Source organism: Pseudophryne corroboree, chromosome 2, assembly GCF_028390025.1.
Source record: "Pseudophryne corroboree isolate aPseCor3 chromosome 2, aPseCor3.hap2, whole genome shotgun sequence".
NCBI lineage: Eukaryota > Metazoa > Chordata > Amphibia > Anura > Myobatrachidae > Pseudophryne > Pseudophryne corroboree.
Genome location: NC_086445.1, coordinates 501,558,328 through 501,584,721, shown reverse-complemented (window position 1 = coordinate 501,584,721; position 26,394 = coordinate 501,558,328). Strand labels below are relative to the sequence as shown.

The window sequence follows — 26,394 nt, the reverse complement described above, 5'->3', positions numbered from 1 at the left end:
GATGCGTTCCACTGGGTTCTGGTGGAACGCACCCAGGTGGCTTTAATGTGGTCGCACGAGTGCTCCCTGTGTTACTCGGAGCGCACGCGGAAGTGACGGTGACGTGATGCGCTCCGCCGATGCCTGGTGGAACACATTGTTCCGGAAGCTGAAGTGGCGCGGTGCGTTCCACCGGTATTCGGTGGAGCGCACGCTAAAGGCCCCTGTCTGATCTGATCAATGCTATTGATGGCTAGGTGTGACATGCACGGGCCAGGTAATAAAAAGCCCATTGACTTAGGTTATTATTTACTGTTTGTTATGCGGTTGGATCAGGAAGTGATGCAATTCCATTATGCATTGTGATTGGCTAATTTGAATTTGCCGCTTTTTCTGGGACTTCCTGGTGGTATTTTAGGGGCCTGTCAGGCATTGTTTGGTTGATGCTGGTCTGGTTTGGACTGTGACAAGATGCTGTAACAGATAATGCTGTGATTATCCTGATGAAGGTCCGGAGTAGACCGAAACGTTGAGATCACCAACTATGATGCATATGTGAGGATTAAAATATTCTTTTTTATGGATTTGCTCTGGTGAGTGCACTTTTTCTAATTTTCTATACATGGACTTCCTTTGGATTTCCCAAGTGACACCTCAGCCGATGGACATTGTGTTGATGTGAGTGCGACCCGCCTATACCTGTGTGTGTATGTGTATATATATATATATATATATATATATATATTTCTCTGACGTCCTAGTGGATGCTGGGTACTCCGTAAGGACCATGGGGAATAGATGGGCTCCGCAGGAGACTGGGCACTCTTTAAAGAAAGATTAGGTACTGTATCTGGTGTGCACTGGCTCCTCCCTCTATGCCCCTCCTCCAGACCTCAGTTAGAATCTGTGCCCGGCTCGAGCTGGTTGCACACTAGGGGCTCTCCTGAGCTTCTAGTAAAGAAAGTATTTGTTAGGTTTTTTATTTTCAGTGAGATCTGCTGGCAACAGACTCAATGCTACGAGGGACTTAGGGGAGAGAAGCGAACCTACCTGCTTGCAGCTAGCTTGGGCTTCTAGGCTACTGGACACCATTAGCTCCAGAGGGATCGAACACAGGCCCAGCCTCGGTCGTCCGGTCCCGGAGCCGCGCCGCCGTCCCCCTTGCAGAGCCAGAAGCAAGAAGAACATCCTGGAAATCGGCGGCTGAAGACTTCGGTCTTCATTAAGGTAGTGCACAGCACTGCAGCTGTGCGCCATTGCTCCCTATGCACACCACATACTCCGGTCACTGATGGGTGCAGGGCGCTGGGGGGGGGGGCGCCCTGGGCTGCAATTAGAGTACCTTACATTGGCGAACAGCACATAATATAGTCTAAAAAACTATATATGTGCAAAAATCCCCCGCCATAATATAAATATAAGAGCGGGAGAAGTCCGCCGAGAAGGGGGCGGGGCTATCTCCCTCAGCACACTGGCGCCATTTCCTCTTCACAGCTCCGCTGGAAGACAGCTCCCCAGGCTCTCCCCTACAGTTTCCAGGCTCAAAGGGTAAAAAAGAGAGGGGGGGCACTAAATTTAGGCGCAAACTGTATATGTAAAGCAGCTATAGGGAAAAATCACTTTGTGTTAGTGTAAATCCCTGATTATATAGCGCTGTGGTGTGTGCTGGCATACTCTCTCTCTGTCTCCCCAAAGGACTTTGTGGGGTCCTGTCCTCAGTCAGAGCATTCCCTGTGTGTGTGCGGTGTGTCGGTACGGCTGTGTCGACATGTTTGATGAGGAGGCTTATGTGGAGGCGGAGCAGGTGCCGATAAATGTGATGTCACCCCCTGCGGGGTCGACACCAGAGTGGATGGATATGTGGAAGGTTTTACACGACAGTGTCAACTCCTTGCATAAAAGGTTCGATGACATAACAGCTGTGGGACAGCCGGCTTCTCAGCCAGTGCCTGCCCAAGCGTCTCAAAGGCCATCAGGGGCTCAAAAACGCCCGCTACCTCAGATGGCAGACACAGATGTCGACACAGAGTCTGACTCCAGTGTCGACGAGGACGAGACAAATGTACATTCCACTAGAGCCATCCGTTGCATGATTACGGCAATGAAAAATGTGTTGCACATTTCTGACATTAACCCAGGTACCACTAAAAAGGGTATTATGTTTGGGGAGAAAAAGCAACCAGTGGTTTTTCCCCCATCAGATGAGTTGAATGAAGTGTGTGAAGAAGCGTGGGCTTCCCCCGATAAGAAACTAGTGATTTCTAAAAAGTTACTGATGGCGTACCCTTTCCCTCCAGAGGACAGGTTACGTTGGGAGACATCCCCGAGGGTGGATAAGGCGCTCACACGCTTGTCAAAAAAGGTGGCACTGCCGTCTCAGGATACGGCCGCCTTAAAGGAGCCTGCGGATAGAAAGCAGGAGGCTATCCTGAAGTCTGTATATACACACTCAGGTACTATACTGAGACCTGCAATTGCTTCAGCTTGGATGGGTAGTGCTGCAGCAGCTTGGTCCGATACCCTGTCAGAAAATATTGATACCCTCGACAGGGATACGATTTTGCTAACCATAGAGCATATTAAAGACGTCGTCTTATATATGAGAGATGCACAGAGGGATATTTGCCGGCTGGCATCTAGAATTAATGCAATGTCCATTTCTGCCAGGAGAGTATTATGGACTCGGCAGTGGACAGGTGATGCGGATTCTAAAAGGCACATGGAGGTTTTGCCTTACAAGGGTGAGGAATTGTTTGGGGATGGTCTCTCGGACCTCGTTTCCACAGCAACAGCTGGGAAGTCGACATTTTTACCTCAGGTTCCCTCACAGCCTAAGAAAGCACCGTATTATCAGGTACAGTCCTTTCGGTCCCAGAAAGGCAAGCGTGTTAAAGGCGCGTCCTTTCTGCCCAGAGGCAGGGGTAGAGGGAAAAAGCTGCACCATACAGCCAGTTCCCAAGAACAAAAATCCTCCCCTGCTTCCACTAAGTCCACCGCATGACACTGGGGCTCCACTGGTGGAGCCAGGTGCGGTGGGGGCCCGTCTCCGGAACTTCAGCGACCGGTGGGTTCGCTCACAGGTGGATCTCTGGGTTCTACAAGTGGTATCTCAGGGATACAAGCTGGAATTCGAGACCTCTCCCCCTCGCCGTTACCTCAAATCAGCCTTGCCAGCTACTCCCCAGGACAGGTAGGTAGTGCTGGCGGCAATTCACAAGCTGTACCTCCAGCAGGTGATAATAAAAGTTCCCCTCCTTCAACAGGGACGGGGTTACTATTCCACAATGTTTGTGGTACCGAAACCAGACGGTTCGGTGAGACCCATTCTAAATTTGAAATCCTTGAACACTTATATAAGGAAGTTCAAGTTCAAAATGGAATCGCTCAGGGCGGTTATTGCAAGCCTGGAAGAGGGGGATTACATGGTATCACTGGACATCAAGGATGCTTACCTACATGTCCCCATTTACCCACCTCACCAGGTGTACCTCCGTTTTGTGGTACAGGACTGCCATTACCAATTCCAGACGTTGCCGTTTGGTCTGTCCACGGCACCGAGGGTATTTACCAAAGTAATGGCCGAAATGATGATACTCCTTCGAAAGAAATAGTTATAATTATCCCGTACTTGGACGATCTCCTTATAAAGGCGAGGTCCAGGGAGCAGTTGTTGGTCGGAGTAGCACTATCTCAGGAAGTGCTACAACATCACGGCTGGATTCTGAATATCCCGAAGTCGCAGCTGGTTCCTACGACGCGTCTGCTGTTCCTGGGTATGATTCTGGACACAGAACAGAAGAAGGTGTTTCTCCCGGAGGAGAAGGTCAAGGAGTTGTCATCTCTGGTCAGAGACCTCCTAAAACCGAAACAGGTGTCGGTGCATCACTGCATGCGAGTCCTGGGAAAGATGGTAGCTTCTTACGAGGCAATTCCATTCGGCAGATTTCATGCACGGATCTTTCAGTGGGATCTGTTAGACAAGTGGTTCAGATGCATCGGCTGATCACCCTGTCCCCGAGGGCCAGGGTGTCTCTGCTGTGGTGGCTGCAGAGTGCTCATCTACTCGAGGGCCGCAGATTCGGCATACAGGACTGGGTCCTGGTGACCACGGATGCAAGCCTCCGAGGTTGGGGGGCAGGCACTCAGGGAAGAAACTTCCAAGGACAATGGTCGAGTCAGGAAGCTTCCCTACACACAAATATTCTGGAACTAAGGGCCATTTACAATGCCCTAAGTCAGGCAAGACCCCTGCTTCAAAACCAGCCGGTGCTGATTCAGTCAGACAACATCACGGCGGTCGCCCATGTAAACCGACAGGGCGGCACAAGAAGCAGGATGGCGATGGCAGAAGCCACAAGGATTCTCCGATGGGCGGAAAATCACGTGATAGCACTGTCAGCAGTGTTCATTCCGGGAGTGGACAACTGGGAAGCAGACTTCCTCAGCAGGCACGACCTCCACCCGGGAGAGTGGGGACTTCATCCAGAAGTCTTCCAGCTGATTGTAAATCGTTGGGAAAGGCCACAGGTGGACATGATGGCGTCCCGCCTCAACAAAAAGCTAAAAAGATATTGCGCTAGGTCAAGGGACCCTCAGGCGATAGCTGCGGACGCTCTAGTGACACCGTGGGTGTACCAGTCGGTTTATGTGTTCCCTCCTCTTCCTCTCATACCAAAGGTACTGAGGATAATAAGAAAGAGAGGAGTAAGAACTATACTCATCGTTCCGGATTGGCCAAGATGGACTTGGTACCCGGAACTACAAGAAATGATCTCAGAGGACCCTTGGCCTCTGCCTCTCAGACAGGACCTGCTACAGCAGAGGCCCTGTCTGTTCCAAGACTTACCGCGGCTGCATTTGACGGCATGGCGGTTGAATGCCGGATCCTGATGGAAAAGGGCATTCCGGTTGAAGTCATTCCTACGCTGATAAAAACTAGGAAGGATGTGACAGCAAAACATATTCACCGCATATGGCGAAAATATGTTGCTTGGTGTGAGGCTATGAAGGCCCCAACAGAAGAATTTCAGCTGGGTCGATTTCTGCACTTCCTACAGTCAGGAGTGACTATGGGCCTAAAATTGGGATCCATTAAAGTCCAGATTTCGGCCCTGTCTATTTTCTTTCAAAAAGAACTGGCTTCACTGCCTGAAGTTCAGACGTTTGTTAAGGGAGTGCTGCATATTCAGCCCCCTTTTGTGACCCTAGTGGCACCTTGGGATCTCAACGTTGTGTTGGATTTCCTAAAATCACATTGGTTTGAGCCACTTCAGACCGTGGAGTTAAAATATCTCACGTGGAAAGTGGTCATGCTTTTGGCCTTGGCTTCGGCTAGGCGGGTGTCAGAATTGGCGGCTTTGTCATGTAAAAGCCCCTATCTGATCTTCCATATGGGCAGGGCAGAATTGAGGACTCGTCCCCAATTTCTCCCTAAGGTGGTATCAGCGTTTCATTTGAACCAACCTATTGTGGTGCCTGCGGCTACTCGGGACTTGGAGGCTTCCAAGTTGCTGGACGTAGTCCGGGCCCTGAAAATCTATGTTTCCAGGACGGCTAGAGTCAGAAAGACTGACTCGCTGTTTATCCTGCATGCACCCAACAAGCTGGGTGCTCCTGCTTCTAAGCAGACTATTGCTCGCTGGATCTGTTGCACGATTCAACTTGCACATTCTGCGGCTGGACTGCCGCATCCTAAATCAGTCAAAGCCCATTCCACGAGGAAGGTGGGCTCTTCTTGGGCGGCTGCCCGAGGGGTCTCGGCTTTACAACTTTGCCGAGCTGCTACCTGGTCGGGATCAAACACGTTTGCAAAATTCTACAAGTTTGATACCCTGGCTGAGGAGGACCTTGAGTTTGCTCATTCGGTGCTGCAGAGTCATCCGCACTCTCCCGCCCGTTTGGGAGCTTTGGTATAATCCCCATGGTCCTTACGGAGTACCCAGCATCCACTAGGACGTCAGAGAAAATAAGAATTTACTCACCGGTAATTCTATTTCTCGTAGTCCGTAGTGGATGCTGGGAGCCCGTCCCAAGTGCGGATTGTCTGCAATACTTGTATATAGTTATTGCTTAACTAAAGGGTTATTGTTATGAGCCATCTGTTCAGTGAGGCTCAGTTGTTGTTCATACTGTTAACTGGGTATAGTTATCACGAGTTGTACGGTGTGATTGGTGCGGCTGGTATGAGTCTTACCCTGGATTCCAAATCCTTTCCTTGTAGTGTCCGCTCTTCCGGGCATAGTTTCCCTAACTGAGGTCTGGAGGAGGGGCATAGAGGGAGGAGCCAGTGCACACCAGATATAGTACCTAATCTTTCTTTAAAGAGTGCCCAGTCTCCTGCGGAGCCCGTCTATTCCCCATGGTCCTTACGGAGTACCCAGCATCCACTACGGACTACGAGAAATAGAATTACCGGTGACCCACCCCTAGGTTAGGGTTCGGTGGGTTGTGACCACCTAACTCAAATATACATATACAGAGAACCCTGCACTCTCCTTGGCTGCTTCATTCACCTTAATGCTTTAGTATACATCTGAGTAAACTATGGGGTTTTGGTTTATGTATTGTACAATGCACTTAAGCTTGCGGCCCACTCCACGGGACCCCATTTCACTGCAAGTCCTACTCTATCACAGACTTTCACATAGATTTCTCTTACGTCCTAGAGGATGCTGGGGTCCATATTAGTAACATGGGGTATAGACGGGTCCACCAGGAGCCATTGGCACATTTAAGAGTTTGAGAGTGTGGGCTTGCTCCTCCCTCTTTGACCCTCCTACCAGACTCGGTTTAGAAAATGTGCCCGGAGGAGCCGGTCACAGCAAGGGGAGCTCTACAGAGCTTCTTTAGAAAAGTTTATTGTAGAGTTTGTTTTTTTACAGGGAGGCTGCTGGCAACAGCCTCCCTGCAACGAAGGACTGAGGGGTGGAGCAGTGTCCGCCCTGCGGGGTCTGAGCCACTGTCTCCGCTGACTCGACACTGAGCTCCAGAGGGGATAGATCGCTCCCCGCCGCAGGGGAACGCTCACCCCAGCAGCATGCCGCCACCCCCTTACAGAGCTGAAGTGTGGTGAGTGAGTCATCGGCTCCCTAACAAGCAGGGAGCCGATGTAAAGATGGCAGCTACAGGATAGGAGCGTAGTACTAACTGCGCTCCGGGGAGCTCAGCGGTACTTAGGTGCGGCGCTGTGAGGGGCGCCCTGAGCCGGCGCCTTAACCCTACACTGACCAGAAAGCCTGTCAAGGTCCTCAGGCCAGTATAATCTAGGAAGAGCGGGAAGGCAGCGCCTTTAAGGGCGCAGATCTTCTCCTCAGGGCAGACCCAGCAGCGTTCAGCACCATTTTCCTGCCTGCAGACACGCTGCCAGTGGAAGAGCAGTCCCTCCAGAGCACCTCCAGCTATCTGTATGGTACCAAGGGGGTTGTAGAAGGGAGGGGAGGCTGTGTAAAGACTGTGTCACCTATTAAGGGACACAGCGCTGGTTAAGGGTCTCCCTATACCTATATAGCGCTGTGTGTGGGTTGGCTCCAATCTCTGTGTCTCCCTGCCATTCTTGGGGGGGGAGTCTCTGTCTGCCCTGTACCGTGTGTGTGTGTGTGGGGTGTACAAGCAAACATGTCTAGAGGATTTATCTTTTCAGGAGGATCCCATCCCATGTAATCAGGATTGCACTGTTGTAGCACAGATCCCAGCTAGAGAACCGGAGTGGTTAACCTCTCTTAGGGGGGCTATTTCTCAGATTTCTGAAAGGGTTGCAAGGACTGAGCATGCTACTCGGGTATTGCAGTCCCCTATGGCACTATGGTCCGATACTGCTCCCTCGGGGCCCCTTGCGGTACATTCTCAAACGTGCTTTTGCCCAGATTATGCAGGATGACACGGATACCGATTCTGACACCGCAGACGGTGATGGGGATGTGTCGAGGGGGTCGTCATCACTTGCTAAGGGGGTACAGTTGATGATTGAGGCCATGCGGGATGTGTTGCATATTTCTGACACCCTTCCTGAGCAGTTTGAGGAGGCCTTTTTCACAGACAGTAAGATAGCCCCTCTCACCTTCCAGGCATCTAAGGAATTAAATGCTATATTTGAAAAAGCCTGGGAAAACCCGTAGAAAAAAATCCAGATCCCTAAAAGGGTTCTGGTTGCTTTTCCCTTCCCGGAAGATGATAGAAAAAAATGGGAGTCTCCGCCTATAGTTGACGCCTCTGTCTCTAGGCTGTCAAAACAGGTGGTCTTACCAGTCCGGGATCTACCCCGTTGAAAGACCCGGCAGATAGCAAAGTGTATGCTACGCTCAAATCCATACGGCTTCAGGGGCTATACTGCGGCCTTCTATTGCCTGTGCATGGATTTCAAAAGCTATAGCAAAGTGGTCAATCACTCTACAGGAGGACTTGACTACGATGAATAAAGGGGACGATGATTTATTTTTATGTAACATGCAGGATTCTGCAGGGTTCCTGGCAGAATCCATGAAGGATGTGGGTTCCATGGCTGCGGGGATCTCCTCCATATCCGTCTCGGCTCGCAGGTGTCTCTGGCTCCACCAATGGTCTGCGGACGCGGAATCCAGGAAAAGTGTGGAAAGCCTAACCATACAGGTCAGGCTCTGTTTGGGGAGGCGCTGGATGCGTGGATTGCCACAGCTACAGCGGGTAAGTCTCCTTTTCTCCCCTCAGCTGTACCGGCTACGAAGAAGCCTTTTACTCCCAACACGTCACAGTCCTATCTGCCCACTAGCCCTCTCACACCTTCTTTAGAGGTGGTCGTGCCAAATCCAAAAAGCCTGCTCCCGCAGGTTCCCAGGACCAGAAGCCTGCTTCTGGTACCTCAAAGTCCTCAGCATGACGGTGGACCACAAAGCCGGGAGGAAGGTCACGTCTGGGTGTCGTCTGGCCTGGACCTCTGGATACAGGATATTGTGTCCCAGGGGTACAGGCTGGAGTTTCAAACTCACACCTCACAGATTCTTCAAATCAGGCTTGCCGGCAGACGGAGCTATTCTACTGGACGCTATCCAAAAATTGATAGTGTCCGAGGTCATTGTTCCAGATCCACCTCATCAGTTGACCAAAGGTTACTGTTAGAACCTTTTTGTGGTTCCGAAGCCGGATGGTTCAGTAAGGCCAATTCTTAACTTGAAATCTTTGAACCCTTATCTCAGGTACTTCAAATTCAAGATGGAGTCTCTGAGGGCAGTTATCTCATGACTGACGAAGGGGGGAGTTCCTGGTGTCCCTGGACATCAAGGATGCGTACCTCCACATTCCCATTTGGTTGCCGCATTAGGCTTTTCTCAGGTTTGCACTGTTAGAAGATCACTATCAGTTTCAGGCACTGCCGTTCGGTCTCTCCACGGCACCGAGGGTCTTCACCAAGGTGATGGCAGAGATGATGGCTCTCCTCCGCAAGCAGGGGGTTAACATAATTCCGTATCTGGACGATCTGCTGATCAAGGCATCGTTCGAGGAGAAGTTGTTAAGATCCATTGCTCTCACGACGCATCTGCTCAAGGAGCACGGTTGGATTCTGAACCTTCCAAAGTCTCATCTGGAGCCGACAAGGAGGCTGTCTTTCCTGGGGATGATCCTCGACACGGAGGTGCAGAGGGTGTTTCTACCGGTGGAGAAAGCGTTGGTGATTCAAACAATGGTTTGGGATGTCTTGAAGCCTGCCAGGGTGTCGGTTCATTAGTGCATCCGCCTTCTGGGGAAGATGGTTGCCTCCTACGAGGCTCTGCAGTACGGAAGGTTTCATGCTTGCTCCTTTCAACTGGATCTCTTGGACCAGTGGTCGGGATCTCACCTACACATGCACCAGAGGATACGTCTGACTCCGAAAGCCAGGTTTCGCTCCTGGTGGCTACAACTACCACACCTTCTGGAGGGCCGTTTCGGAGCTCAGGACTGGATCCTTCTAACCACGGATGCAAGTCGAAGAGGTTGGGGAGCAGTCGTTCAAGGGGAAACCTTCCAAGGAAGGGGGTCGAGTCAGGAGTCCTTTCTTCCGATAAACATCCTGGAGCTAAGAGCCCGTATACAACTGTCTTCTTCAAGCAGAACACCTACTACAGGATTGGGCTGTTCAGGTGCAGTCGGACAACGTGACTACAGTGGCCTACATAAACAGACAAGGTGGAACGAAGAGCAGGGCTGCAATGTCGGAGGTGACAAAAATCCTCCTCTGGGCAGAAAGGCACGCTGTAGCGATGTCGGCAATCTTCATTCCAGGACTTCCTCAGCAGACACGATCTCCATCCAGGAGAGTGGGGCCTCCACCCGGAGGTGTTCGAGGAGGTAACCAGTTGGTGTGGTGTTCCTCACATAGACATGATGGCCTCCCACCTCAACAAGAAGCTGCAGAGGTACTGTTCCAGGTCGAGGGACCCACAAGCAGTGGTGGTGGACGCACTAGTAACGCCATGGGTGTTCACGTCAGTGTATGTATTCCCTCCACTTCCTCTAATTCTAAGCGTTTTACAACTTGTAAAAAGAACAAAAGTTCTGGCAATCCTCATTGCTCCAGACTGGCCAAGGAGGCCTTGGTACGCTGATTTGCTGGATCTACTGCTGGAAGATCCAAGGCCCCTACCTCTTCGAGAGGATCTTCTACTGCATGGGCCGTTCGCTTATCAAGACTTACCGTGGCTATGTTTGACGGCATGGCGGTTGAGTGCCAGATCTTAGCTCGGAAGGGTTTTCCGAGCGAGGTTATTCCTACCCTGATACAGGCTAGGAAGGAGGTAACGTCTAAACATTACATCGAATTTGGAAAAAATGTGTGTCTTGGTGTGAATCCAAGAAGTTTTCTGCGGTGGAGTTTCAACTTGGACGTTTTCTCCTTTTCCTGCAAGCAGGTGTGGATACGGGCCCGAGATTCGGCTCCATCAAGGTCCAGATCTCAGCTTTGTCCATTTTCTTCCAGAAACAATTGGCTGTCCTCCCTGAGGTTCGGACCTTTTTTAAAGGGGTTCTGCACATCCAGCCTCCCTTTGTGGCGCCAACGGCACCCTGGGATCTTGATGTGGTGTTACAGTTCCTGCAATCTGTTTGGTTTGACCCTCTACAGGAGGCTGAAATCAAGTTTTTCACGTGGAAGGCGGTAACTGTGTTGGCCTTGGCTTCGGCTCGACGTGTGTCGGAATTATGGGCTTTGTCCTGTAAAGGTCCCTATCTGGTCTTCCATGAAGATAGAGCAGAACTCAGGACTCATCAACATTTCCTTCCTAAGGTTGTGTCGGCTTTTCATATCAACCCACCTATTGTGGTGCCAGTGGCTATTGACTCCTCAATTGCTTCAAAGGCCTTGGATGTTGTGAGGGCTTTGAAGATTTATGTGAAGAGGACGGTACGTCACAGAAAATCTGACTCCGTTTGTCCTCTGTGATCCCAAGAAAATTGGGTGTCCTGCTTCTAAGCAGTCTATTTCCTGCTGTATCAGGTTCACCATCCAGCATGCATATTCTACGGCAGGATTGCCGTGTCCAAAATCTATTAAGGCCCACTGTACTCGTAAGGTGGGTTCTTCCTGGGCGGCTGCCCGGGGTGTCTCGGCTGTACAGCTTTGCCGAGCAGCTACTTGGTCTATATCGAACACGTTTGCTAAGTTTTACAAGTTCGATACTTTGGCCTCTGATGACCTCAAGTTTGGTCAAGCAGTTCTGCAGAAGCCTGTGCGCTCTCCCTCCCATTCTGGAAGCTTTGGTACATCCCCATGGTACTAATATGGACCCCGGCATCCTCTTGGACGTAAGAGAAAATAGGATTTTAATTACCTACCTGTAAATATTTTCTCGTAATCCGTAGAGGATGCTGGGCGCCCGCCCAGCGCATCTTTATCCTGCAGTGGTTGTTTGGTTCAGTACTGCCTGGTTCCTAGGTAAGTTCCGCGTTCTTTACTGTTTCAGTACTGTTTCAGCTGTTGCTGAGTTTTCTGGCATGTTGGCCGGATTTGCCTTGTTGTGTAAGCTGGTATGAATCTCGCCACTATCTGTGTATTACCTTGTCTCGAAGTATGTCATCTTCTTGGGCACAGTTTCTAGACTGAGTATGGTAGGAGGGGCATAGAGGGAGGAGTCAGCCCACACTGTTAAACTCCTAAAGTGCCAATGGCTCCTGGTGGACCCGTCTATACCCCATGGTACTAATATGGACCCCAGCATCCTCTACGGACTACGAGAAAAGGATTTACCGGTAGGTAATTAAAATCCTAGTTTTTAGGGACCTGGCTACTGCTGTCTCATAGGGGAAAATGTGCCTACCTGGTTTAAAGCTTACCTGCCACACTTACAGTATGGCTTTTAAAAGGTAAGACAGTCACCAACACAGCTACACAGGTGTGAGATATATATATATATATATATATATATATATTATCCAATGATCGTATGTCGGCACTCCCATTAGCACAAAACAACTGCTCAGGTGTCCAGTTCAATACATAGCATGCATATTTCTCCCCAAGGAACGGCACTCTGAGTCTTTTAATCAGCATCAACTTGTATTTAGGCTGGGGCAACGTTTCGGGGTGCAACCCCCTTTCTCAAGCCCACCAACAACACATCCGTGGGTCTCAGAGTGCCGTTCCTTTGGGGAGAAATATATAAATATATATATATATATATATATATATATATATATATATATATATATATATACACACACACACACACACACAGCGCATTCGGAAAGTATTCACGGCGCGTCACATTTTCCATGTTGTTATGTTACAGCCTTATTCCAAAATGGCATAAATTAATATTTCCCCTCAAAATTCTACACACAATACCCCATAATGACAACGTTTAAAAATTAAGAAATCACATGTACATACGTATTCACAGCCTTTTCTCAATACTTTGTTGATGCACCTTTGGCAGCAATTACAGCCTCAAGTCTTTTTGAATATGATGCCACAAGCTTGGCACACCTATCTTTGGGCAGTTTCGCCCATTCCTCTTTGCAGCACCTCGGAAAGTCCATCAGCTTGGATGGGAAGCGTCGGTGCACAGCCATTTTCAGATCTCTCCAGAGATGTTCAGTTGGATTCAAGTCTGTGCTCTGGCTGGGCCACTCAAGGACATTCACAGCTTTGTCCTGAAGCCACTCCTTTGAGATCTTGCACTGTATATTGAAAGAAGCAGACAGCGTCACTTCAGATCTTATGTGCAAAAAGATGTATTTGGCAGTCCCGAAACGCTGGTTCATGTTTTTTTGACTGCCAAATACATCTTTTCTCAGTCATCCACTAGGGAACACTGGAACATGCTGACACTGGGGTATTTGCATGGAAGACCTGGAGTGCTGCTGTCTGCTCTTTTCTACTACCTCATACCACAGAAGTCACCAGGGCATTATTTAAGAAGTATTGGGCGTGGCGGACTACCCACAGAGAAAATAAATAAATATATATATATATATATATATATATATATATATATATATATATATATATATATAAAATGTATATTACTATATAACAAGCCTATATATATATATATATATATATATATATATTTATTCTTCCGAAGGTGTACCAAAAAATTCAGAATTTAGATTCCTGAAAATGAATGATCTCTTTGGAATCCGCATAATAAGTGTCCATCCTATGTAAACTGCAAATAAATATTACTTTTTACAGCTTGTGCTGAATGTTCAGAATTCACACATTTCAAATATAAATCAGAGAATTTTTGTTAGTCACTACATCTGTTGGGAGAGAGCAACACATTTTAAAAGCAATTTAATTATAATGTAACAACTGTGTAATTTTGAAGATGCTTCGTTCTGAATCTTTGCTGTTTAAAAACAAAAAAGAAGGTAGTCTTTATTCCTGTGAATTTGGTATATAAAATGTACTTACAGTATCTATGAGAAACCTTCCAGTACCCCCAGATACCATACTGCAATAGATGAAAACTGGCATTCAACCCCAGGGCTTCTCAATGCCCACTATACTTAAAAACTCACTTTGAGACTATTTTAAGCAGTATTTCATGTGTTTTAAATTACGACATAATACTACCATTCTGTTCTACTAGAATGACACTGAGGGGTATATGGAGTGAGAATTTGCCTTCCTTAAAAGATCATATTCCCTGCTTTCTAAAGAAACTAAGATATGAGGTGAATGTTACAATGTTATGTGTTCTCCAGCAGGAGGCAGAATGATGTACACCCTTCTGTTCTGTTCCCTGCTGTGTCAGTAATTGTAGCAGAATGTGGCTCTGTGTACTAATAAACAGTTGGATGTGAAATTCTGCTATCACAAGCTATCAGTAACAGCGTATGTTAACATATGGGCTTGCTTTATATGGAGAAAGATGCCTCATGTCGTTTAAGTGCTGGTAGAAAAGAAAAAGTGCCAGGAGCCTTTCTCAAATTCTGCACTACTGCTACTTTGCCACAAGTGTAGTTGAGATATGTATGTTTTGGGTACTAGAATAATCCTTTTCCACTGCCGTAATAACTCTGGTTATTATCTGGTTAACCTGGGTCACAGCTCAGTGGAAATGGTCCAAAAAAGATACAGTAACCCAGGTCCAGTGAGCCAGGCATCCAACCCGTGTAGCGAGTAGGGTTGGACCCATCTAACTAGGCAGTGTAAACAGTGATCCGGGTCTTACGCCCCACGTCCTGTCAAAAGCATAGGGAAAGCAAGATCGCTGGTACTTGGAGATGACATCATCTTCGGGCGTCGGCAGAACAGAAAGACTGCACTGTGTGCAGTGTAAACAGCACCTACCCAGGAATAAACCAGGGTTGCCAGTGTGGTGTGAACGGGGTCCGACTCTGGTTGGAACCACGTTCCAAAACCTGGGTCGCACTTGGGATTGCAGTGGAAAAGGGCTATGTTTCCATTGTGCTAGATTAGTTCACTGCTATTAAAGAGGAAAGAAAACATTCAGTGGACACTGTATTAGATGCTCTTTTGGATTTAGGTCTTCAGTGCTGACTGGAGATTATTTTGTGGTACACTGACTGAACACACTTATGTATGTGGAACCAGTTTAAGATTACATGTGCCTTGTGACATACAGATGTGTCTTCATACATCTTGCCTCAATACGCCACACAACGGGAGATGCCTGGTGGTGAGTAGGCTTACAGGTCCCGTGAAGTCTGTTAGCGTCGGGTATGTTTTTTTGGTCAAAAATTTGTCTTAATTCGCTATGGGAATAAGACGCACAAGCAGACTCTGCTGATTTAAAATGATATGCTGCAAGCCAATATTCTGTGTGCGACTGTGGCTGTTTCTGCATACGAAATGCTATGTTAGAGTATTTTCTAGTATAACATTGTAGCGTAGCATTTAATATGCAGATACGGCCCCGGTCACTCTCAGAATATAGGCATGCCGCACATCATTTTTATCACCATAAACTGCATGTGCATTCTATGTACATCAGTTTGTGAATAAGACTCCTTTAAATAGAAAAAGTCTCGCTCATCTCTACCGATTTGATCCACGGCATGGGGTGACTAGAAGGATTGTTTAACGTGCTGGGAATCTAGATGTATGCGGACACACTTGTAGCACATTATCCTACTGGAAATAGCTACTAGAGCAGGCCTGGCCAACTTATTGTTCTTCAGCTGTTATGAAACTAAAAAATCCAGCATTCCCTGCCACAGTTTTAACATTACCTAATTATCAAAACTGTGGCAGGACATGCTAGGACTTCGTTTCACAACAGATGGTGAGCCACAGATTGACCAGGCCTGCACTAGAGGATGGTTAGACTGTGCCATTAAAGAGTTGCACCTGGTGTGCCACAGTACTTTAAAACATTGCTCAATTGGTATTAAGTGGCTCAATGTGTCCCGAGAACCATTAACAAATGGCAGGTTGGCTTTATGTGATACTTGCCTACTTTCATGGAAGTTGCGGGTTACGCCCGATTTTTCAGGTAGTCCTCTTCACCCCTTGGTGATTAGGCAGATCTCCCGCATCCTGGCTACTTCATAGTGAAGCGGGCAGGAATGGGAGTGTATCACAGGAATTGTGGCGAGGAAAAGAGGGGGAATGGCTTAATGACGTGAATCACGTCATTTTATCCCTGCCCCCTACCCACGAACCCGCAATTCGTGGTATTTTTCCATTTTGGGGTCAGAGCCTAATAGCAGGAGAGTCCAGCACTGAAGAGGAGATAGCTGTAGTATGCTGCAGGTTTATGATCATTTCAGACCCTGCCATATGCATGTTGCAGCAGAAATCAATATTTGCAAAACAGATGTTTTTCTAATCGTAAACTATCCAGTATTGCTCTGCTTGTGCACACTGTAGACGCTTAACTGATGGGAGTAAAACGGGTTGTCTTCAGTATACCGACTGTCGGGATCCCGGCGCACAGTATACCGGCCACGGAATCCCAACAGCCGGCATACCGACAGATATTCTCCCTCGTGGGGGTCCACGACTTCCCTGGAGGGAGAATAAAAATCGTGCCCGCAGCGAACCCGTAAGGGGCTCATTTGCGCTCACCACGCTGTCTGTATGCCGGCGGTCGGGCTCCCGGCGCCGGTATGCTGGTCGCCGGGAGCCCGGCCGCCGGCATACCATACTACACTCGAGTAAAACCTGTGTGTTTTTCTGCTTCTGTTGCTCATTCGCATCGAAGTTAGGGAGGCCAAGCCCAAAAACGCCGGGATTTGAATCCCGGGATTGGAGTCTCCAATCCCGGTATTAGGTGGTGCATGCGCAGTTTTGGCGGGCAGCGCTGAGCACTATAGCACAGCGCTGCCTGGCTGTCAGCGAGGTACTTACAGCAGTTATGGACACACAAAGTGACCGCGCCGGCGGCATTTCAATTGTAGTGCCGGTCGCCAGCCAATCAGCGCTAGCAGACCGACAGCCAATCAGGGAAGCGGCATTAGCCGCCGCTCCTGATTGGCTGACGGACTGCCAGTTCTGACTGTCCGGCAGCCAGCGCTACATTTGAAATGCCGCCGGCGCAGTCACTGTGTGTGTCCATGGCTACTGCCTGCCTAATAGTAAGAGTATTAAGTAATATTTAAGTATAGCTGATGCTACCTAATGTACACCCACCCTCCCTCACTGCTCCTGACATCCTCCCTCCCTGCTCGCTACACCCACCCTCCCTTCCTGCTCCTTACATCCATTCTTCTGTGCTGCTCCCTACATCCACCCTCCCGCTGCTCCCTACATCCACCCTCCCGCTGCTCCCTACATCCACCCTCCCGCTGCTCCCTACACCCACCCTCCCTACATGCTCCCTACACCCACCCTCCCTACATGCTCCCTACACCCACCCTCCCTACATGCTCCCTACACCCACCCTCCCGCTGCTCCCTACACCCACCCTCCCGCTGCTCCCTACACCCACCCTCCCGCTGTTCCCTACACCCACCCTCCCGCTGCTCCCTACGTGCTCCCTACACCCACCCTCTCGCTGCTCCCTACGTGCTCCCTACACCCACCCTCTCGCTGCTCCCTACGTGCTCCCTACACCCACCCTCTCGCTGTTCCCTACGTGCTCCCTACACCCACCCTCCCGCTGCTCCCTACACCCACCCTCCCGCTGCTCCCTACATGCTCCCTACATCCACCCTCCCGCTGCTCCCTACATCCACCCTCCCGCTGCTCCCTACATCCACCCTCCCGCTGCTCCCTACACCCACCCTCCCGCTGCTCCCTACACCCACCCTCCCGCTGCTCCCTAAACCCACCCTCCCGCTGCTCCCTACATCCACCCTCCCGCTGCTCCCTACACCCTCCCTACATCCACCCTCCCGCTGCTCCCTACACCCTCCCTACATCCACCCTCCCGCTGCTCCCTACACCCACGCTCCCGCTGCTCCCTACACCCTCCCTACACCCACCCTCCCGCTGCTCCCTACACCCTCCCTACACCCACCCTCCCGCTGCTCCCTACACCCTCCCTACATCTACCCTCCCGCTGCTCCCTACACCCTCCCGCTGCTCCCGACACCCACCCTATCGCTGCTCCCTACACTCACCCTCCCGCTGCTCCCTACACCCTTCCACCCTCCCGCTGCTCCCTACACCCACCCTCCCGCTGCTCCCTACGTGCTCCCGACACCCACACTCCCTAGCTGCCCTCCACATCCACTCTCCCTGCTCCCTACACTGATCCCTACTGCAATCCCGGGATTGAGCATTTTTAATCCCGAATCCCAGGATTGAAAAAAATGGCCCGAGATTGACCTCCCTAATCACCCACTCTGTCTGACCCTCTCTTATCACATCTGGCCCAACTGTCTCTATCTTCCACTATGACTGTATTCCCTTTTCATTGTGTCTCTCTTTTCCTCCTCTGTTGCATTGGGTATTAGGGGTGAGTTGTGAGGGAAGTATGCATCCGTTGACAGCTGTGAGGGGAGAAAGGGGGTATGTATAAAATGAGTAAGGGAATAGGGGTGATATGTGAGGGAGGTATGCATCTGGTGACAGCTTTGAGTGGAGGAAGAGGGTATGTATACAATGAGGTAGGTAATAGGGGTGATATGTGAGTCAGGTATGCATCCGGTGACAGCTTTGAGAGGAGAAAGGGGATATGTATACAATGAGGGAGGGAATAGGGGTGAGCTGTGATGGAGGTACGCATCCGGTAACAATTGTGAGAGGAGGAAAGGGGTATGTATACATTGAGGGAGGGAATACGGTTTTTATGTGAGGTAGGTATGCATTCGGTGACAGCTTTGAGGGGAAAAAGGGGGGTTTGTATACAATAGGGATGTGCTGTAAGGGAAGTATGCTTCCGGTGACAGTTGTGAGAGGAGGAAGGGGGGGTATGTGTATATAATGTGTATATATAAAATGTGTGTTTGTGTTGACTGAAGTGCTGATGACAGTATTGAAAATGTAAATAAATGGATTGTGATAGTGTTACAATTGAAGCAATAGCATTAGTGGTGATATGGATAACTAACAATCTACTTGAAAATAATGAACATGCTTATATCCTGACTGTACAATATGTTTTATTATAATTTACCAGGTTGATCTCCTAATTATTATACAACAAAAGACAAGTTTTTAGTATCAATAATGTACTCATATCTCCATGAACTTTTAGGTTTGCCATATAGTTTTGGGTTTAAGACCAGCCACCCCAGAGGAAGAGGGACAGATCATCAGGTACAGTAAATGTTTTAATGATTCATTTCTGAATAACTGCAGACACCATATATTACACACTAATACACCTTTCACACCGCACAAATATCCTGATATTGACCCGGTATATTGCCGGGTCGACACGGGTCACTCTGATATGTGAAAGGGTCCATGGCGAATTCCTGAGTCGATGCGACCCGGGACCCGTTCACTATATAGGGAGAGGCGGCGCGGGGATGAGCTCATCTCCAGCGCCACCCCCGATGACGCCACAGTCGCCGCCCCCAGATATCAACCCAACCTGGCATATTGGGATGGCAGCGTTTTGGGTCAAATGCCTGGTCCCACCTGGTAAGGACCCGTTTCCAATTACTGGGTGGGACCTGGGATTTGCGATGTGAAAGGGGTATAAGGGTGATGTTCAATTAGCTGCTGTAATTTACTGCGGATGGTTGACCCTGTCCCCAGGATATTTAATTGTCCTCAAAGCCGACTGTAATCTTGGATTTTTTTTCCCACATGCCTGAGGCAGGCGGGGAAAAAAAATGCCAGTAACCAGCCTTATCAGTCCTGTTTTCTCGTGAAAACAAATAGGTCTGGGATGTGTTTTGTGAGGGAAAAAAATGGGGTATAATTGAATAACCCTTAATAATCCGTGTTTTTCACGCGCAAATTTGAATTACCCACTAAGGGTGGTATCCATTTAGCCCCGATAATTTTTCGGACGATAATAACAGCCTGATATGGCGTTTTTTAATTTTTTATTTATCCTGGTATAGGCTGTTTTTATCGGCCGAAAAAGTACCCATTATCGTGGGGTGACATATGGGATCCCATGAGTTATCGCTGCTCTGAGGGCTGCTTATCGAGACTATACTTTGGCTCAGGCACCCGAAGCATATTCCTTGATATGTGCCTATTATTGGGCCTAATTGGATAGCCCCCGGCGAACCTACCAGTGCTAATAGGATACCCACCATAATCTATTTGTCTTTGCCTACAGGGGATGGTTGGAAAGAGAGAGTCGGTATGGCCTCCAATTTGGGCACAACTGGTTTCTGATCTCTATGCAGTGGTGGCACCAATGGAAGGAATATGTCAGATATGTAAGTGATTATTATACACATAGCAATCTGTGCACGAACATGTACAGTTTATGTGTGGGAATATAGTTAAATGTTGACAAACGATGGTATGGCAGATTTGGTTCTCACTGTATACTACTATAACCATGCATGTGGAAATACAGTAACTTTGTGACCAAATAGAGTGGTTTCACATACAGGTGTACAATAACTGGGATAAGTAGCAAATAGGGAGTCCGCAGTCTTTCTACAGGGAAGTTATTGGTGGTGAGCTCTTTTGTACAACGGACTATGAAATGGAATTTTACAATGCTTTAAGGATTTAGTGAGGTGATAAAAATAAAAATTATATCGTTTTTTTTTTTTTTTTAGGGAATGAATACAAATCCTTACTGTATTGGCTTAATAAGTCCAACTATATTATAGTTGCTGCCTTTCCTTTTGTTAAAATGTAATATGATAATATTGATAATGTAGCTTCCATAAAAAACATGAGTCACATGAATATTCTGCATATAATAGGATTTTAATACCTACCGGTAAATCCTTTTCTCTTAGTCCGTACAGGATGCTGGGGATGCTTCAAGAACCATGGGGTATAGACGGGATCCGCAGGAGACATGGGCACACTATAAGACTTTGATAGGGTGTGAACTGGCTCCTCCCTCTATGCCCCTCCTCCAGACTCCAGTTATAGGAACTGTGCCCAGGGAGACGGACATTTCGAGGAAAAGGATTTATTTAATTATTTTAAACTAAGGTGAGATACATACCAGCTCACACCACTAACACGCCGTACAACACGGCATTCAACAACAACAACGCATGCAACGGCATGACCAACAACAGTCACAGATTGACTGAACTCAACGCAACATGAGCGTAACTATAACCAAACTGCAGGTACAACCCGCACTGGGACGGGCGCCCAGCATCCTCTACGGACTAAGAGAAAAGGATTTACTGGTAGGTATTAAAATCCTATTTTCCCATACGTCCTAGAGGATGCTGGGGATGCTTCAAGAACCATGGGGTTTATACCAAAGCTCTAGAACGGGCGGGAGAGTGCGGATGAATCTGCAGCACCGATTGACCAAATAAGAGGTCCTCCTCAGCCAGGGTATCAAACTTGTAAAACTTCGCAAAGGTGTTTGAACCCGACCAAGTAGCAGCTCGGCAAAGTTGTAACGCTGAGACTCCCCGGGCAGCCGCCCAGGATGAGCCCACCTTTCTGGTAGAATGGGCTTTCACCGATTTCGGTAACGGCAATCCTGCCGTAGAATGAGCCTGCTGAATCGTATTACAAATCCAGCGTGCAATAGTCTGCTTAGAAGCAGGAGCCCCAATCTTGTTGGGAGCCCACACGACAAACAGAGCCTCTGTTTTCCTAATCTGCACCGTTCTGGCGACAAAGATCTTCAAAGCTCTGAAAACATCGAGAGACTTTGACTCCGCCAAGGCGTCAGTAGCCACTGGCACCACAATTGGCTGGTTAACATGAAATGATGAAACCACTTTTGGCAGAAATTGCTGACGAGTTCTCAACTCCGCTCTATCAGCATGGAAAATCAAATAGGGGCTTTTGTGAGACAAAGCCGCCAACTCAGACACTCGCCTTGCAGACGCCAAGGCCAACAACATGACCACTTTCCAAGTAAGGAATTTTAACTCAACCTTGCGCAAATGTTCAAACCAATGTGATTGCAAGTATTGCAACACCCCATTAAGGTCCCATGGTGCCACTGGGGGCACAAAGGGAGGTTGGATGTGCAGCACGCCTTTTACGAAGGTTTGAACTTCTGGAAGGGAGGCCAATTCTTTTTGAAAAAAGATCGACAAGGCTGAAATCTGTACTTTAATAGAGCCTAACTTTAGGCCCGCATCCACACCTGCTTGTAGGAAATGGAGCAAATGCCCCAGGTGAAATTCTTCCGTGGGAGCCTTCTTGGATTCACACCAAGACACATATTTTCTCCAAATACGGTGGTAATGCTTTGCCGTTAATTCTTTTCTAGCCTGAAGAAGTGTAGGAATGACTTCACTGGGAATACCCTTTCGGGCTAGGATATTGCGTTCAACCACCACGCCGTCAAACGCAGCCGCTGTAAGTCCTCATACACGCACGGCCCCTGTTGTAACAGGTCCCATCGAAGAGGAAGAGGCCAGGGATCTTTCTATGAGCAACTCCTGAAGATCTGGCTACCAGGCCCTTTTTGGCCAATCCGGAACAATGAGGATCGCCTGAACCCTTGTTCTTCTTATAATTTTTATCACCTTCGGAATGAGTGGAAGTGGAGGGAACACATAGACCGACTGAAACACCCACGGTGTCACTAGAGCGTCCACCGCTATCGCTTGAGGGTCCCTTGACCTGGAACAATATCTCTGAAGTTTCTTGTTGAGGCGGGACGCCATCATGTCCACTTGAGGAACTCCCCAACAACTTGTCACCTCTGCAAAGACCTCTTGATGAAAACCCCACTTTCCTGGAAGGAGATCGTGTCTGCTGAGGAAGTCTGCTTCCCAGTTGTCCACTCCTGAAATGAAGACCGCTGACAGAGCGCTGGCATGTCTTTCCGCCCAGTGAAGAATCTTCGTGGCCTCGGCCATCGCCGCTCTGCTTTTTGTTCCACCTTGGCGGTTTATGTACGCCACTGCTGTCACGTTGTCTGACTGAATCAAGACTGGCAGACCTCGAAGAAGATGTTCTGCTTGCAGTATGCTGTTGTAGTTGGCTCTTAATTCAGAATGTTTATGTGTAGACAAGCTTCCTGGCTTGACCACTTTCCCTGAAAGTTTCTTCCCTGTGTGACTGCTCCCCAGCCTCGGAGGCTTGCATCTGTGGTCACCAGGATTCAATCCTGAATCCCGAACCTGCGTCCCTCCAGAAGGTGAGAATTGTGCAGCCACCACAGAAGTGAAATTCTGGTCCTGGGAGATAGGATTATTTTCCGGTGCATGTCCAGGTGAGACCCGGCCTCGTAGGCCGCCACCATCTTCCCCAGCAACTGAGTGCAGTGAAGAACTGACACCTTTGCCGGTTTCAGAATCTGTTTTACCATGTTCTGTATTTCCAGAGTTTTTTCCACTGGAAGAAAAACTCTTTGCAATTCTGTATCCAGAATCATACCCAGGAACGACAGCCGTGTCGTTGGATCCAACTGTGATTTTGGCAAATTTAGGAGCCAACCGTGTTGTTGCAGAATTGTCAGTGAAAGGGCAGCATTATTCAACAATTGCTCCTTGGACCTCGCCTTTATGAGGAGATCGTCCAAGTACGGGATAATTGTGATTCCCTGGTTGCGCAGGAGAACCATAATTTCCGCCATTACTTTGGTGAAAATCCTCGGGGCGGTGGACAGACCAAACTGCAACGTCTGAAATTGGTAATGACAATCCTGCACAGCAAATCTCAGGTAAGCCTGATGTGGAGGAAATATGGGGACATGTAAGTAGGCATCTTGTATGTCGACCGACACCATAAAATCCCCCTCCTCCAGACTGAAGATCACTGTTCGTAGAGACTCCATCTTGAACTTCAATTTTTTCAGAAAGAAATTGAGGGATTTTAGGTTTAGAATTGGTCTGACTGAGCCATCCGGCTTCGGGACCACGAACAGGCTCGAATAAAACCCTTCCCCCTGTTGAGACGGGGGTACCGTGACAATCACTTGATTTTGACACAACTTTAGTATCGCAGCGCTTACTAGCTCCCTTTCTGGAAGAGAAGCTGGCATGGCTGATTTGAAAAATCGGTGAGGGGGCATGTCTTGAAACTCTAACTTGTACCCCTGGGTTACTATGGCTACTATCCAAGGATCCAGGTCCGAGTGCAACCAGACCTGACTGAAGAGTTTGAGACGTGCCCCCACTGGTGCGGACTCCCGCAACGGAGCCCCAGCGTCATGTGGTGGATTTAGTAGAAGCCAGAGAGGGCTTCTGCTCCTGGGAACTTGCCACAGCCTGTGACCTTTTTCCCCGTCCTCTCCCCCTCGCAGCAAGGAAGGAGGACCCACGTCCTTTTTTTGAATTTATTGGGCCGAAAGGACTGCATCTGACAGTGAGGCGATTTCTTCTGCTGTGCACGGACATAAGGTAAAAATGAAGACTTACCCGCGGTAGCCGTAGACACCAGGTCAGTGAGGCCGTCGCCAAACAAGACCCTACCGTTAAACGGAAGAGACTCCATCGCCTTCTTAGAGTCAGCATCAGCATTCCATTGATGTATCCACAACGCTCTCCTTGCTGAGACCGCCATGGCATTGGCCCTTGAACCCAAAAGGCCAATATCCCTTACAGCTTCTTTTAAATATGCTGCAGCGTCCCTGATGTGACCCAGAGTCAAAAGCACACTATCCCTGTCTAGGGTATCTACCTCAGATGACAAGTTATCTGCCCACCTTTCAATAGCGCTACTCACCCATGCCGCAGCAACGGCAGGCCTGAGTAGCGACCCTGTAGTGACATAAATGGATTTCAGTGTATTTTTTTGCTTATGATCTGCAGGATCCTTTAGGGCTGCCGTGTCAGGAGACGGAAGTGCCACCTTTTTGGATAGACGCGATAAAGCTTTGTCTACCGTGGGGATTGACTCCCACCTTTCCCTGTCCCCAGAGGGGAACGGATATGCCACTGGAATTCTTTTGGGAACCTGTATCTTTTTGTCAGGATTTTCCCAAGCCTTTTCAAAAAGCGCGTTCAGTTCATGAGAGGGAGGAAACGTTACCTCAGGTTTCTTTCCTTTAAACATACAGACCCTAGTATCAGGAACAGCAGGGTCCTCCTCAGTGATATGTAATACGTCTTTTATCGCCACAATCATGTACTGAATACTCTTAGCCAGCTTTGGATGTAATCTGGCATCACTAGTCGACACTGGAATCAGAGTCCGTGTCGGTATCTGTATCTGCTATCTGGGTAAATGCACGTTTCTGTGACCCCGAAGGGGTCTGGGCCTGTGACAAAGCATTTTCCATGGATTTCCTCCATGTTTGGTTCTTAGACTCAGATTTATCAAATCTCTTATTCAACTTAGTCACGTTTGCGTTTAAAACACTCAACATATTCACCCAATCATCCGTCGGCGATGCCGACACGGTCACTCTCACATTGTTTTCTGTCCCCACTCCAGGCTCCTCCTGGGAAGAGCATTCAGCCTCAGACATGTCGACACACACGTACCGACACGCACAACCACACTGGGGCTATAGGAGACAGACCCACAATAAAGCCTGCAAGAGGGACACAGAAAGAGTTCTGCCAGCTCACACCCAGCGCCTATCCCGGTACTGAGGCCAGTAAAATGACTGCCCAGACCTGTTAGCGCTTTATATATATATATACAAATCGGCACCAATTTATTTGTGTCGTCCCCCCGTCCCCCCCCCCCCGTCCCCCCTGTTTTGCACCCTGTTACTTGTACAGCAGTGTGGAGGACAGGGCCAGCGTCTCTGCAGCTTCTGAGGAGAGAAGATGGCACTGGTCAGAGCTGTGTGGGCCAAGCCCCGCCCACTACATGGCGCGCTTCAGTCCCACTTAAAAATATGTTTATACTGGCGGGGGTCCCTTAACTAGTGCCCGGGGCACTGTTATAACTCATGCCAGTCTGATTTGAGGTATTCATGCTGTCCAGGGCGCCCCCCCTGTGCCCTGCACCCTGCAGTGCTGTGTTATGTGTGGGAGCATGGCGCGCAGCGCGGTACCTCTTCTGCCGTCACTGAAGTCTTCTGATCGTCTCATACTCACCCGGCTTCTATCTTCTGGCTTTGTGAGGGGGGTGACGGCGCGGCTCCGGGAACAAGCAGCTAGGCGTACCGTAGTGATCGAACCCTCTGGAGCTAATGGTGTCTAGTAGCCTAAGAAGCAGAGTCCTTGAACTCTTAAGAAGTAGGTCTGCTTCTCTCCCCTCACTCCCACGATGCAGGGAGCCTGTAGCCAGCAGGTCTCCCTGAAAATAACAAACCTAATAAAGTCTTTTTCAGAGAAACTCTGGAGAGCTCCTCAGTGTGCATCCAGTCTCACTGGGCACAGAATCTAACTGGAGTCTGGAGGAGGGGCATAGAGGGAAGAGCCAGTTCACACTCATTTAAAGTCTTATAGTGTGCCCATGTCTCCTGCGGATCCCGTCTATATCCCATGGTTCTTGAAGCATCCCCAGCATTCTCTAGGATGTATGAGAAATAAAGTTTTGATGCAATGACATTAAGTAGGTGCGGAGTAATGCCATGC

General features: G+C 48.8%; 1 protein-coding gene across 2 annotated transcripts in view; it reads left to right on the top strand.

Annotated features, from left to right (window-relative positions):
• The window catches only part of USP32 (ubiquitin specific peptidase 32), a 433,758-nt gene that overhangs the window by 266,267 nt on the left and 141,097 nt on the right, over window positions 1-26,394 (top strand). For both annotated transcript variants that reach the window (XM_063954012.1, XM_063954011.1), the window contains exons 11-12: window positions 19,041-19,102; window positions 20,085-20,187. In XM_063954012.1, coding sequence (XP_063810082.1) covers window positions 19,041-19,102; window positions 20,085-20,187 — 165 coding nt within the window. The remainder of the gene's footprint in view (window positions 1-19,040; window positions 19,103-20,084; window positions 20,188-26,394) is intronic.